The sequence below is a fragment of the Pieris rapae genome, chromosome 8, assembly GCF_905147795.1.
Source record: "Pieris rapae chromosome 8, ilPieRapa1.1, whole genome shotgun sequence".
Classification (NCBI taxonomy): Eukaryota; Metazoa; Arthropoda; class Insecta; order Lepidoptera; family Pieridae; genus Pieris; species Pieris rapae.
The window spans coordinates 3,591,322-3,603,823 of NC_059516.1; the positions used below are offsets into that span (position 1 = coordinate 3,591,322).

At 33.1% G+C, this 12,502-nt stretch overlaps 1 protein-coding gene across 1 annotated transcript; it reads left to right on the forward strand.

Annotated features, from left to right (window-relative positions):
* The first annotated feature begins 852 nt into the window (after positions 1–852).
* On the forward strand, positions 853–5,101 carry LOC111001536 (trypsin 3A1-like). Its single transcript, XM_022271465.2, has 5 exons — positions 853–939; positions 1,392–1,521; positions 2,179–2,422; positions 3,041–3,187; positions 4,856–5,101. The coding sequence occupies exons 1-5, from the start codon at positions 897–899 to the stop codon at positions 5,003–5,005; spliced, it is 714 nt and encodes a 237-aa protein (XP_022127157.2). The 5' UTR covers positions 853–896; the 3' UTR covers positions 5,006–5,101.
* The last annotated feature ends 7,401 nt before the right edge of the window (positions 5,102–12,502 follow it).

Sequence of the window (12,502 nt, forward strand, 5' to 3'; positions counted from 1 at the left end):
ATTATGTGTTATTTTATACAATTCTAACAGATGGTGCTGTGTTAAAAGTACCAACGTTTTACATAAACTATCTACCTTTCACATAAGTTCTCCTACCGTTTTCCTTGATTAGTTTTCTATTATGTAATACATATAACAAAAACCTTAACCACAGCAACGCTAGGCTGAGTCTGCTAGTTGTTGAATAAAAATTCGAATAACGAATAAGATTGATATTGAGATTTTACACTCTTCCGTTATCAACGCTTTATTATGTACACTGCTATTAAGCAGCTTCGCCTTAGTGTTTGCTTTATTTTCCTAGACGGTTCAGCGTGCAACTCACATCGCTAATATTATTGTACCGAAACGAACCTCAAAATCGCTGTAGGTACGTGTCGATTTAAATAATCGGAGTTTCCTAAGTACGCATATAACACGGCTCGTACGAAGGAAAACTAAGCAGGTAATAAATAACGAAGAAAGCAAAAAAGGTCGTAAGAAAACTGGCATGCGCTAGAATCAAGAAGTCCAAAGTGTGTAAACTGAAAGATAATCACCTCATCTCTTGATAGAAAAAAAAACCTGTTTTTTTTTCCAGTAGGCCAAGAGAGATAATTTTTGCCTCATAGGTAAGAAGCACCGTGCTTCTTACCTATGAGGCAAAAATTATTTCAAGCAGCTCTGCAGTCAAGGAACCAAACACCGTAGGAATAGATGGAGCATTATACTATGAGAATTATCTTCTAGAAGAAAGTTACGAAACTAAAAACACCACTTGAATGAGATAAAATAATTCATGAATATAAATAACGACTAATTAATACATTCTGAAATTAATTTTCACATTTGAATTGAGTATATAATGAACTACAAAACTCCAATATTAGCATATTGCTTAAGACTGTTAAATAAAAATGTTGAAATTTATTTTTGCAATTTTCGTACTGGGCGTTTTGGGTAAGTTATGCTTTGACTGCTTCGCTATCACTTTTTTTGTATGTACTAATTTCCAAAAAAATTAGTTTCTATTATGATGAGTATTATATATACACAATTTTAAGTTATATTAATGTTTATATTATACTATTTACATTGTAATAGTATTTTTTTAAAGAACGAGTGGGCTCACGAGTGCGTTGTCGGCTTTTAAATCTGTGTCTAACTTTTACTGTTTTAGTGTTCTAGTTTCCGATATATTCTTACTTCGTATTTTATAAAGATGAACACTATCGTAATGTATTACATATAAATAACTTAGTTAAACGTTATAAGGTTTTTTGCTATGAAATTGAGAAAATATAACAAAAATATAGTTTATAGACAGCGGTATTTTGTATTGTATACTAACATCTAAATTACTTTTTATATAAACTTTCATTTCTGTAGTTTTCTGCAATATTTCGTTTTAGTGGACGCTGAGAAAGTCGACCCAAAAAAGTTTCCATTCATAGTTTCTATTAGGAAAGATGATAGTCATATGTGCGCTGGAAGCATGCTGTTGAGCAACATCGTCATAACGGCGGCCTCTTGTGTCAAAGAGTGAGTACACATACCATAAAAAAAAACATCCTATTCACTAGGAGCAGTGTTGGCCTAGTGGCTTCAGCGTGCCTGACTCTCAGGTCAGGTCTCATACCTGAGGTCGTAGGTTCGATCCCCGGCTGTGCACCAATGGACTTTCTATGTGCGCATTTAACAAAAAGTCGATGACGTGTGTTAGGCACTGGAGGCTGATCACCTACTTGCCTATTAGATTTAAAAATTGATTATGAAACAGATTCAGAAATCTGAGGCCAAAACCTTATAAGGTTGTAGCGCCACAAATTTATTTTAATTATTCACTAGAAGAGTCCCTGGAATTTAACAATGATTGATATTATTTAAAATTATTTAATGATATATGTTGGTATAAAAATACCACCAAAAGGAAATCTTTCGATCTATATTATAAGTAATATGAACATTTTTTAAATAAATTAATAAATTTGATTCGATAACTGTCTACGATAACTGTCTACTATGGAAAACGAGTTACACTTTATTTTTTTGATCAAAGTTTTTAATCCTTGCACACTCCGAAATTTATTGAAAGTAAATAATATCAAACGCCACTCTGTTTGCAAGATCTTTAGGCTCAATTTAATTGGCCTACTAATAATATGCTATCGACGAAGGTTCTTAATCGATTAATTTTAGCTCAAAACCTGAATCGCTGGTCGTTCATGTTGGCACAATTAACTTAAAAGAAAAAGGAGATGCCTATAAGGTATTGGAAATAAAAATGCATCCAAATTACAATGGTGAAAAGTATGAATACGCGGCTGGTTTGCTGATAACCGAAGAGATGGAATATAAGTCAACAGTGCGACCAGTTGGTATATCAGTAGGTGAAACTGGTAAGGGAGTAGAATTGACGGCAGCTGGATGGAAGTTGAAAGGTGTAAGTTCATTGTTTGAGAATGGAAATAACGAAGTTATGTAAAACAAAAGACAGTGTCACCTCCGTTTGTTAGTTTTATAATTAGCCAAATAAATTTAGTACAAATTCTGAAACTAATCGGGATGGCAATTACATATAGCTAATAAGAAACCCCATTTTTTTCAATGATTAAATTTCCATTATACAAGATATTGAAAGAAACTACATCAAAATTGGTATTACATTTGTAAGATAATGTCTTAGCTGTAGGAATACTCTTGTCGTACTCTCTAGATAAGTTATAACTGTAAACAATTTTCAAATTAATTGTTTACACACCAGTTTTGGTTTCCTCTCTTAACTAAAATATTATTTTATTACGAATACTACTCGTTAGTAATGCTTAACATAGTATTGTCTTTTATTAACATAGCTTTTACACATTTAAAGAAAACACCTTTTTACCGGATTGAAGCTATGTATTATTATAAACTTATAATTATTTAACATATTGTTTCCGACGTTTCGCGTGCTTTGCACGGTGACTGAAGACAAAAGGTGTTGAATGTCAAAAAGTATCACATTATCTGTTTTTATTTCCCTGGAGTTGATATAAAGTTTTTTTATTTAATTTTGCAGGACAGAAGTCCAAATGGTTTATTGCAATCTAAAATGGTAACTTCTCTCTCGAATGATGCTTGTGGCAAGAAACTGAAGACATCTGTACCCGATTCCGTAATCTGTACCGAAAATGACTCTAGTTATAATAAAGACCGAGAATATTTTGTAAGTAGTTTTTATTACTTTTTAGACTTAAATTCGAAACTATTATTACAACGAGAACTCGAGATTTTTAACACCACAGCACCGCAGCCACAGACAATAAATAAATGAAAAATCTTTTTTTTGTTATATTTTACAAAGAACCACCAATTACAGTTTCATACCAAAATCTAAGTATTTTATGGGCTTTTAAATGGAGGAACTATTGGAGTGGTTCCATGTGGAGCCGACTTCCATGACTAATAGGCCACCAGATGTGATGAGACTATATTTAGTCAATTTCTAGTGAATTTTTAAGTTTGTTATTTTACATAATACGCATTTAATATTAATTATACACACTCACAAGTCACATACTTCAAAAATATTATTATGCTTGAAACACCAATTTACTTGATATAAAAAATAATAAAGTGTAGTCTAGCATTTAACAAAATAAAAAGTGCTAATCTGTAAAGAAATGAGTACATAGATTATTGGTCTGTTCAGTAACAAAGTTAAATATACAAACTTATAAATCGTTTGATGCAAGCATCCCGAAGGCAACATTAAAATAATTTAAGTTTTGTGTTTCTCTTTCGCTTCACAAAATAAATTTAATTTATAATTTAGCCTCAATAACACGTGGTAATCATGATATTGAATTGTAGCTTATATGACACGTTTGTCGGTTTACCATAGCAGTGCCATCTATTGATTACTTACTCAACCCAGTCGAAAAGTATCGACATTTGTTAGAATCTTTTGGAGTTAACAGATAATTGTGACTGTCAATTAATTATAGACAAATTATTTGCATTAAAATAAAATTGCGACTATAATTAAAGATCTAAGCTATCCTATCTCTTACGTTGAACCAAACTGCTCACGGTGTGCCAATTTAATTTGAAATCGGGTAAGTATTAGTTTAGGAGTCCATCGCAGACAAACGATTGCGTGGCAGAAGATTTATATATGTCACCGTAAGATTGTAAACATCGTTATATTACAATCTATCCAGTAAGATTGTAAACTATCGATAGATTGTGAACCGTATCATTATGATTGCAATTTAACGCATCATTTTTCGCTTGATTGTAATCTATCGATGGGAAGCGGTCAAATTGTGAACCGGCGTAGGACGGAATGCAACTCGCGCTCTGATTGGTTGAACGGTATGTGCCCCCGCCACCCGGCCACACGTATATTTGTTTGTTATTTCTATTTTTATAATTTGTGCTTAAAGACGTAATAATTGTTTATTTTTTTGAAATTTTTAATTAGAATTTGTGTTTGTAGAATAAATATTTCGTTACAATTTGTTTCTAACATATGTCAGGATTTCTACTTTCCTATTAAATAATAAATTTATTTTATTTAAGTGACACGTCTATTACATTTCTAAATGAAATGAGACCGACCAATCAGGAAGAACTTGCAGACAGTTGACAATTTGACGCGGGACAGATTGTAATTTAACGGTTTCACTTCGGTAGATTACAATATAGCGAAAAATGATGCGTTAAATTGCAATCATAATGATACGGTTCACAATCTATCGATAGTTTACAATCTTACTGGATAGATTGTAATATATATGTGACATATATATTAAGATAATACTCCCGCTTTTCCTAGGTAAGCGAATAGTGAAAATAGGTATATGAGCATATTTTTTTTTATAACTTTCAGAGTGATGTTGGCGGCCCTGTGCTAGGAAAGGAGGCGATAGTTGGTGTCATTCTTGCATCGAATCGGCCGTCGAAGTCCAGCCAGCCAGATATAAATGCTCGAATATCGCCAATGCTGCAGTGGATAATGGACACTGTGGAAAATTCCTAGACCAGGAAGAGCATTCCAGAACCTTTTTACCCAAATTAATATAAAAATTTGGCCCTTCATCGATCCTTATATAATAATTAAAAGGTTATAGCATCTGTAATTGTTATGTTTTTTAATAATTTGCTTATACTATCACAACTAATATATAATAATTTAATAGTAATTTCGAAAAAAAAATGAATATATTTTTTATTTACAATAACCATGTGTATGAATTAAAAAGTACTACCGTCAACGGCCTACGCCAGTAAAATATAATAGACTTATACAAAATATTTATTACTAACAAAACACATACACAAAATAACAATAATAAAAAAAAGTGTGCGTGTACTAGTGTACACACGTAAAAACTTCTATATGATTCTCTATTTTTCGAAATAATATGATCTTCAATATGCAACTTTACAGAAATTGGTTAAATAAAGTTAAATTAGATAAAGTTTAACAAAAGTCTTTTATTATGACACACATACGAACACATATTTGTAAATAATACAATCATTTCATTTTACCTTATTACTACTAAGATTATTATACAATTTAATTAATTGTAATAGAAATATTACTATCATTGTTATCGTTTTTATGTATTTTATATGGCTTATGGTAACTCAAATTTGAAATATACTGACGGGCTCATAAACTACATCAAACATCAGGATTGCTTTGAAATTATTTTTTAATTAGTATGCAATATTTTTAGATTAAATTATATGAATATGGAGAGATGGCCCTTAATCATACTAAAAGCAATATTTGAAAATGGAACTGCAGTAAAACAAATGAATATTGCCGGGAAAAGAAAATTTACTTGTAGTATCAGATTTGCGTGTTTTTTAAAATTGATTCTTATTGATTTGTTTATTCTTTTGACAGTTGAATTATTATTGTTAACAGCAGAATTGTTGGGTTAGCTTTTTAACTCATCGAGAATTTTCTTAACTTAAATGGAAAAAATACTTCGTCCGAACAAACTTCTCAAATTGTAGCATTTGTGCGGGAGGGCTTGGATCAACAAACGATTGGTAGAAATCACTACATATTATAAAATAAAGTCGCTTTCTCTGTCCCTATGTCCCTTTGTATGCTTAAATCGTTGAAACGACGCAACGGATTTTGATGCGGTTTTTTTTAATAGATAAAGTGATTCAAGAGGAATTTATGTGTATAATAACATCCATGAAATAGTGGAGAAGTACTGTTATTTTTGAGGTTTCTAATGTGATGTCGTAAATAATTACATTTTTTCCGCTTACATTGCGGTACGATGCGGTACGGTGCGATGACTTGCTATGGAATGGAAGCCTGGTTATCCATATCACAGGTTCACCTAGTTCATCACCTAGTTTGGAAACCAGTCTCATTCATCATTAATAATAATCTCATAATTTTTTTATGTTGGAGGTGTTTGAGATGTTGGTAATTTTAATTAGATTCATTCCTTATCTGTGCATAACAGTTAAAGCCTGGGCCTGAACTCTTTACTTTCTCTTTTCTTATTGTTTGATGAATTGGCAATGATTTTAATACTTTCAAATTCGGAAACATTTTTAGAACATTTGCCACAATTATTTTGTCGTTTGCCTCAACAGTAAATAATGTAAAACTACATTGTATTTTCAAGGTTAACATTTAACAATGTGGTAAATTATACATACTAAATTACCCTACATAAAGTGCTAATTTATATTTAAATTCTCTAATTTATCTGTTTCTAGTTCATTTCTTAAAAGTATTTTATAACCGAGTTGTACTTAAAAGATATGAGAATAATATGTATTAATTTATATATAACATTGTCTACACTCTCTACATAGTATATATACAATATTCTTAACCAACAAATTCTTAAATCAATAATAATAGAAAGATTACATTATTTAAACATTTTCTTTACTATCTGAATTTAAAATCATACGCCTAGAAGCAATGACAACAGCTTTTCTGCCGTTATATTTAATCGCCAAGTTTTTAAATAAATTATTAAATCTATAAGATCAATACAAATAAACCCTCTCTGTTAGATCTTCTGCTGAATTTGCATGTGGAGAACAACCAATCCTCTCTTAACCAGCCATTGGGTTCATCGGATCATTGCACGATCCGGAGCATTATGCCGTTCACGCCTTCTACGGCCTCACATTGTGGGCTGTCGCCGTTGACACTACAAGTTAGCATTACTATTGGGATAGGATACAGTCTTTTTTTGCATCCTCCCCTGTGGGGATTTACTTTTCATCGGGTACTCCAGATGCCGTTGCTGACTCTGTTGGCATTGTGGTCATGCAGGATATCTTTTTGGAACTTTTTTTACACTCTCTGCGCTGCCTTGTCTCACAATGTCGACAATGCATCGCTGGCACTATACATTAATAGTAAAATTATTATTTTTAGAACTCAACGTTTCGAATGCTTTTCAGCCGTACGTAGGGGAAAAGCATTTTGGTACACCTACATAGAATGCTGCAATACATTAAATATTTTCGTACGTTCGTGTTTAGATATTGTGAAGTTCTGATCAATTAGTCCTTGATGCTCAATCGAGGACAAAGACCAAGCGTTGACATGTACAGGAATTTGTTGATTTTGTATTTTATTAAAAGGTATCTGAGATGCAAATCCCTTCCATATTCCCTTAAGCTTCATTCAAGTATAAATATAAAGTAGTCATAAAAGCTGATAAATCGTACCCGATAACTTTGTTGAAGCGGAAAAACTGAAAATTTCACAAACAAAAAAATTATACGTAGTTTTTAAACTTTCCGAAATTTAAAAATTCAAAAATATGGATGCGGTTTTTATTAATTTACTTTTAACGGAAAGTTGCGCGAACAGATAGAATTGGACTTCGTTTTTTAAAGCCATTCGGAATAAACCCCTTCCATGAATATTAATTTATTTACGTAAAAAATATATATTTTACCAAATCTCGTACTTCGGCTAATAAACGTGTTTTTTCTTCTTTAAGGCATGTTTCCAAGAATACTGATAATTTTATAAAATTCTTCTATCTTAATTGATTCTTTTCATTTTTTGTTGATTTTAATAGGAGAATCTCATTAACGTTTTTTATAGGAGGTAAACTGGTAGATTAATCTGATGTTGCGTCTGCCACCCATATATATGACACATTGCCACAAGGCTCGCAATTGCGTTGCCAGTAATTTAAGAATTGGTACGCTCTTTTTTGAAGGAATGAATGTATCCACTTGTTATGAAACCTATTCATATAATTCATGTCGTCCCGTGGCTACCATGATGGAGCAGAAGGGGAAAAAATAGATTAAATCGGTGACGCTACAACCTCTTTAGGTCCTGGCCTCAGATTTATGAATCTGTTTCATGATCATTTTTAAATACAATAGGCAAGTAGGTGATCAGCCTCCAGTGCCTGACACACGTCGTCGACTTTTTGGGTCTGAGTCGGTTTCCTCACGATGTTTTCCTTCACCGATCGAGCAAATGTTAAATGCGCACATATAAAAAAACTCCATTCGTGCACAGCCGGGGATCGAACCTATGACCTCAGGTATGTGAGTCGCACGATGAAGCCACTAGGACAACACTACTCAGAGAATCAGGCTCGTCATCATTCAGCATATGCCAGTCTGGGGTCACGGGAGTGCGCCCGCCAAGTCAAGCAAAAAAGCATCCATGCTTTTCTCGAAGCATTTTCGACCTATAACTTTATTACAGATAGCATAAGAAGGCCAAATTCTACCAAGCTAAGCCAAGAGTTACTGAGCAGCCTTCGTTTAACACGGTATGTTTCAAATTTAATTCAAATTCAGTATTTTGTTAAAAGTTAAATAAAGTTAAAGTTTAAGAGCGTACAAATTCTTAAAAGGCCGACAACGCACTCCCGAGCCCTCTAGCATCGAGAGTGTCCATGGGCGGCGGTATCACTTGATATCAGGTGAGCCACCTGCCCGTTTGCTCCTTTTCTATAAAAAAAAATGTCTTAATTTTGTGACTGACTTACCGATCATTAAAACGCTAAGGCACTAGCAGACTTAAATATTTTTAATACAAATTGTGTATAGTGTATAAATTAACGATAATCTTTTTTTATATATTTAAAACATAAAAGTTTTAATATCGATACAGGCACTAAAATAATATGTGGTTAGGTTAGCTAAATATATAATTTAAGGCAGAAATTCCCTGAAGCCTAAAGAAATTAACTGTTTTTTTTACATGTTATGCTTTTGAAGATTTTTGTTTTTAATTATTGCAACAAAGACTTAAATCCACATAAAATATGACTTAACGTTATCATAGACAACTTATTTAGGAACATTGGATGACCATGTTTATCTTTCTATCTATAATATTAACACCTTTATAGGCTTTATTAACTTATTTATCTTCATACCATTCGATAAAAAGCAACCTCTTAAATTCCAAATACACATTTTGAAGTAATCTTTAGCGTCACCACAGAATGTATGACTTTCAGTGCAGCGATTAAGCGCATCTATAATTATGTGAAGAATACTTAATAATAATTCATGGAAATCTATTTTGACTACCTTATGTCGCACCTGATTTCTTTGACGTTTTTTTTTCTACAGCAAACGGGCAGGAGACTCACCTGATGCTAAGTGATATCGCAGCCCATGGACACTCTCAATGCCAGAGGGCTCGCGAGTGCGTTGCCGGCCTTTTAAGAATTGGTACGCTCTTGAAGGACTCTAAGTCGAATTGGTTCGGAAATACGTGGTGGTGCGCGGCAAAAACTGCCTTGAAAAACGCGCAGTTGTGTAACGGCGGACGTCTATACGAATGACGACAGGTTTTTGTTATAATCTGTACAATTTTATGTTTGGATAAGAGGTTGGAACCCTTTTTCAGTAATAAATGAAATACCGTTGTATTGAGAGGGTATTCTCATGTACCTTCTGTTAAGTATAACGTATTATAACGGTTAAGTATGTATTACTTTAGCAGTAGCTTGTGTTTCATATACTTGATCTAAATAGCAAGACGGGCCAAGAGTGATACCGCATACTAATTTTATATAGTATAGTATTTCAAGTAATTTTTTAATTTATTTATTCACAAAACAGTACATGTACTATTCTACAGTACTAAACAATACGATAAAGGAGAAACAAATAAAAAACTATATAATATTAATACATAAAAATATATCTAATAACTAACCTTAAAATTTAATTATTAAAAAATATTATTAAAAGGAGTCCGTTTAGGCAAGGTTAATTACATTAGATGCACAATATCGCTCTGCAAACATATAAAGATGTTGATATTGTCGGAGACATAATTTGGTAATGGCAACGGCTTTGTTAACGGGGAGATCCCCGATACTGGACCTGACAAATTTGGCCTTTGCCGTCGCATAAACCCCAAGTACAAAGAACACATGTTTTGAGAGCACTTAAGTTAGCCACCATCCCCCAGAATGCACCTATATTTTATATGCATATCTAATAACGGTACCACTATGTGTTTAGTAAACTGTGGCATAATGTTAAGATAATCTAATCTCTGGAGAGACGCCTCGCTCCCTGAAATCATTTCAGGGAATGTGTTTTCTCCTTATTTTGTATAAAAACGTCTCGTACGATTTGTGCTTATACCTCGCTGATTCCGTATTATTTTAACTTTTCGTTTTTCTCTTCTTAACACAATATTCAAAATACACGTTTAAATATTGAGTTCCATAAATAATTTGATTTGATTTATTTCCAATGAAAATTGTGGTGAACTCTCTCTCTTCCTCCAACCTAAAGAATTCTCCACCTCTCTAACCATTGACTGGCCCCTTGAAACGAGCATAAGGTCGACCGGTCGTAATAAGTTGGTTAGCGCGTTACATTGATTCGCAATCATCATTAGTGATTACAGCCATAGATTGTAAGGATCGCTATATTCCTCCTCTTTAAATTATATTACATACTCTCTCTCTTTAATTGGCAGCTCATGTCTGAGCGTCGTGGTCAGCAACGAAGCATCTAGAACAGACTATCTGCTTCTGGTTATATTACATACAAAAGAATATTAAAATTTTCGTTATATTCCAGTACATGCTAATGTATTATGTGTTCGAAAACTTACAACAAGAGGACGAAGACTGTGAGGCCTTAAAGGGGGACCCTAAACGACGTTGTTACCATTATAACGCTTCGATGATATGGAAAACTACTTTTTGCTTAAATTATTTTGGGGTTTGTTGAGACAGCTGTATTGTTATTATTGTGTAGACTTTGTTTGTATTGTATACTGATTTGTTGGTTTTGGAAAGAGGTGCATCAAGGAAGATGGAGGTCAAAAAAAAGTTAGTGTCGAAAATATTGTTCTTTTTGAAAAAAAAAAATCAGTGGCGCTACAACCTCTTTAAGTCCTGGCCTCAGATTTCTGAATCTATTTCATGATAATTTTTAAATCAAGGCAAGTAGGTGATCAGCCTCCAGTGCCTGACACACGTCGTCGACTTTTTTGGGTCTAAGACAAGTCGGTTTCCTCACGATGGTTTCCTTCACCGTTCGAGCAAATGTTAAATGCGCACACAGAAAGAAAGTCCATTGGTGCACAGCCGGGGATCGAACCTACGACCTCAGGTCTGAGAGTCGCACGCTGAAGCCACTGGGCCAATACTGCTCAAATTGATTTTCTTTTTGAGAGTCTCCAGAAAAGTCAAAATCTGAGTTTATTTGGCTTGATTATTACCATTAGCATTATTATATGTATGTGATATCTTTTTATATAGATATTCTTCTACTTAGCCATTATGATGGCTAAGTAGAGGAATATCTATACCCGAACTTATTATCTATCGATAACAAATTTGGGATTTTGTTTTTACCTAAACTGTGTTATTGTTGATTCAACGTATTCTCGTTAGGCGGTGACAGGGAGACTATTTGTAATAATTTTGACCCACATATGCCTTAGGCAATTCATAAAATGGCTGGCTAACATCATAATTCAATATGAAAAATATGGGATTATTAGTAAAAAGTCTGAAAATGTATCTCCTCAAACATGAATACGTATTCAGCCAAGGTTAGCTCGTAACTAGGTATTCATGTCAATATGTAGAATGAGGCATTTGTATACGTTTTACGGGAGATTTTGTATTTAACCTGGTTTTGAGATTTTTCTCTATTTTATTTTTTCGTATTCAACACCTCTTAATATAAATATATAACCATATAAACTGCTAATATTTATTAAGTTATTTATTTATTCCACATCATTATAACTTAACAGATACTACTAATTCGATAGAACGTAAAAATTTATTACCCTCACCAATTATCCTACATAAAAAAAAATTAAACGCATTATGTGCCTAAATCTACAAACAATATAGCAAGCAACTCTTGTGAACTTAGCCAGTGTACAAACAAATAGGTCTACCTCAATAGAAATCTTGTTAAGTATTTGTATTGCTCGCGTGAGTGGCGCTTTGCTAACCATGTTGGAATGTGTGCGCGGTACATCCAAAAGTTTAGACGGAAGCCTCAG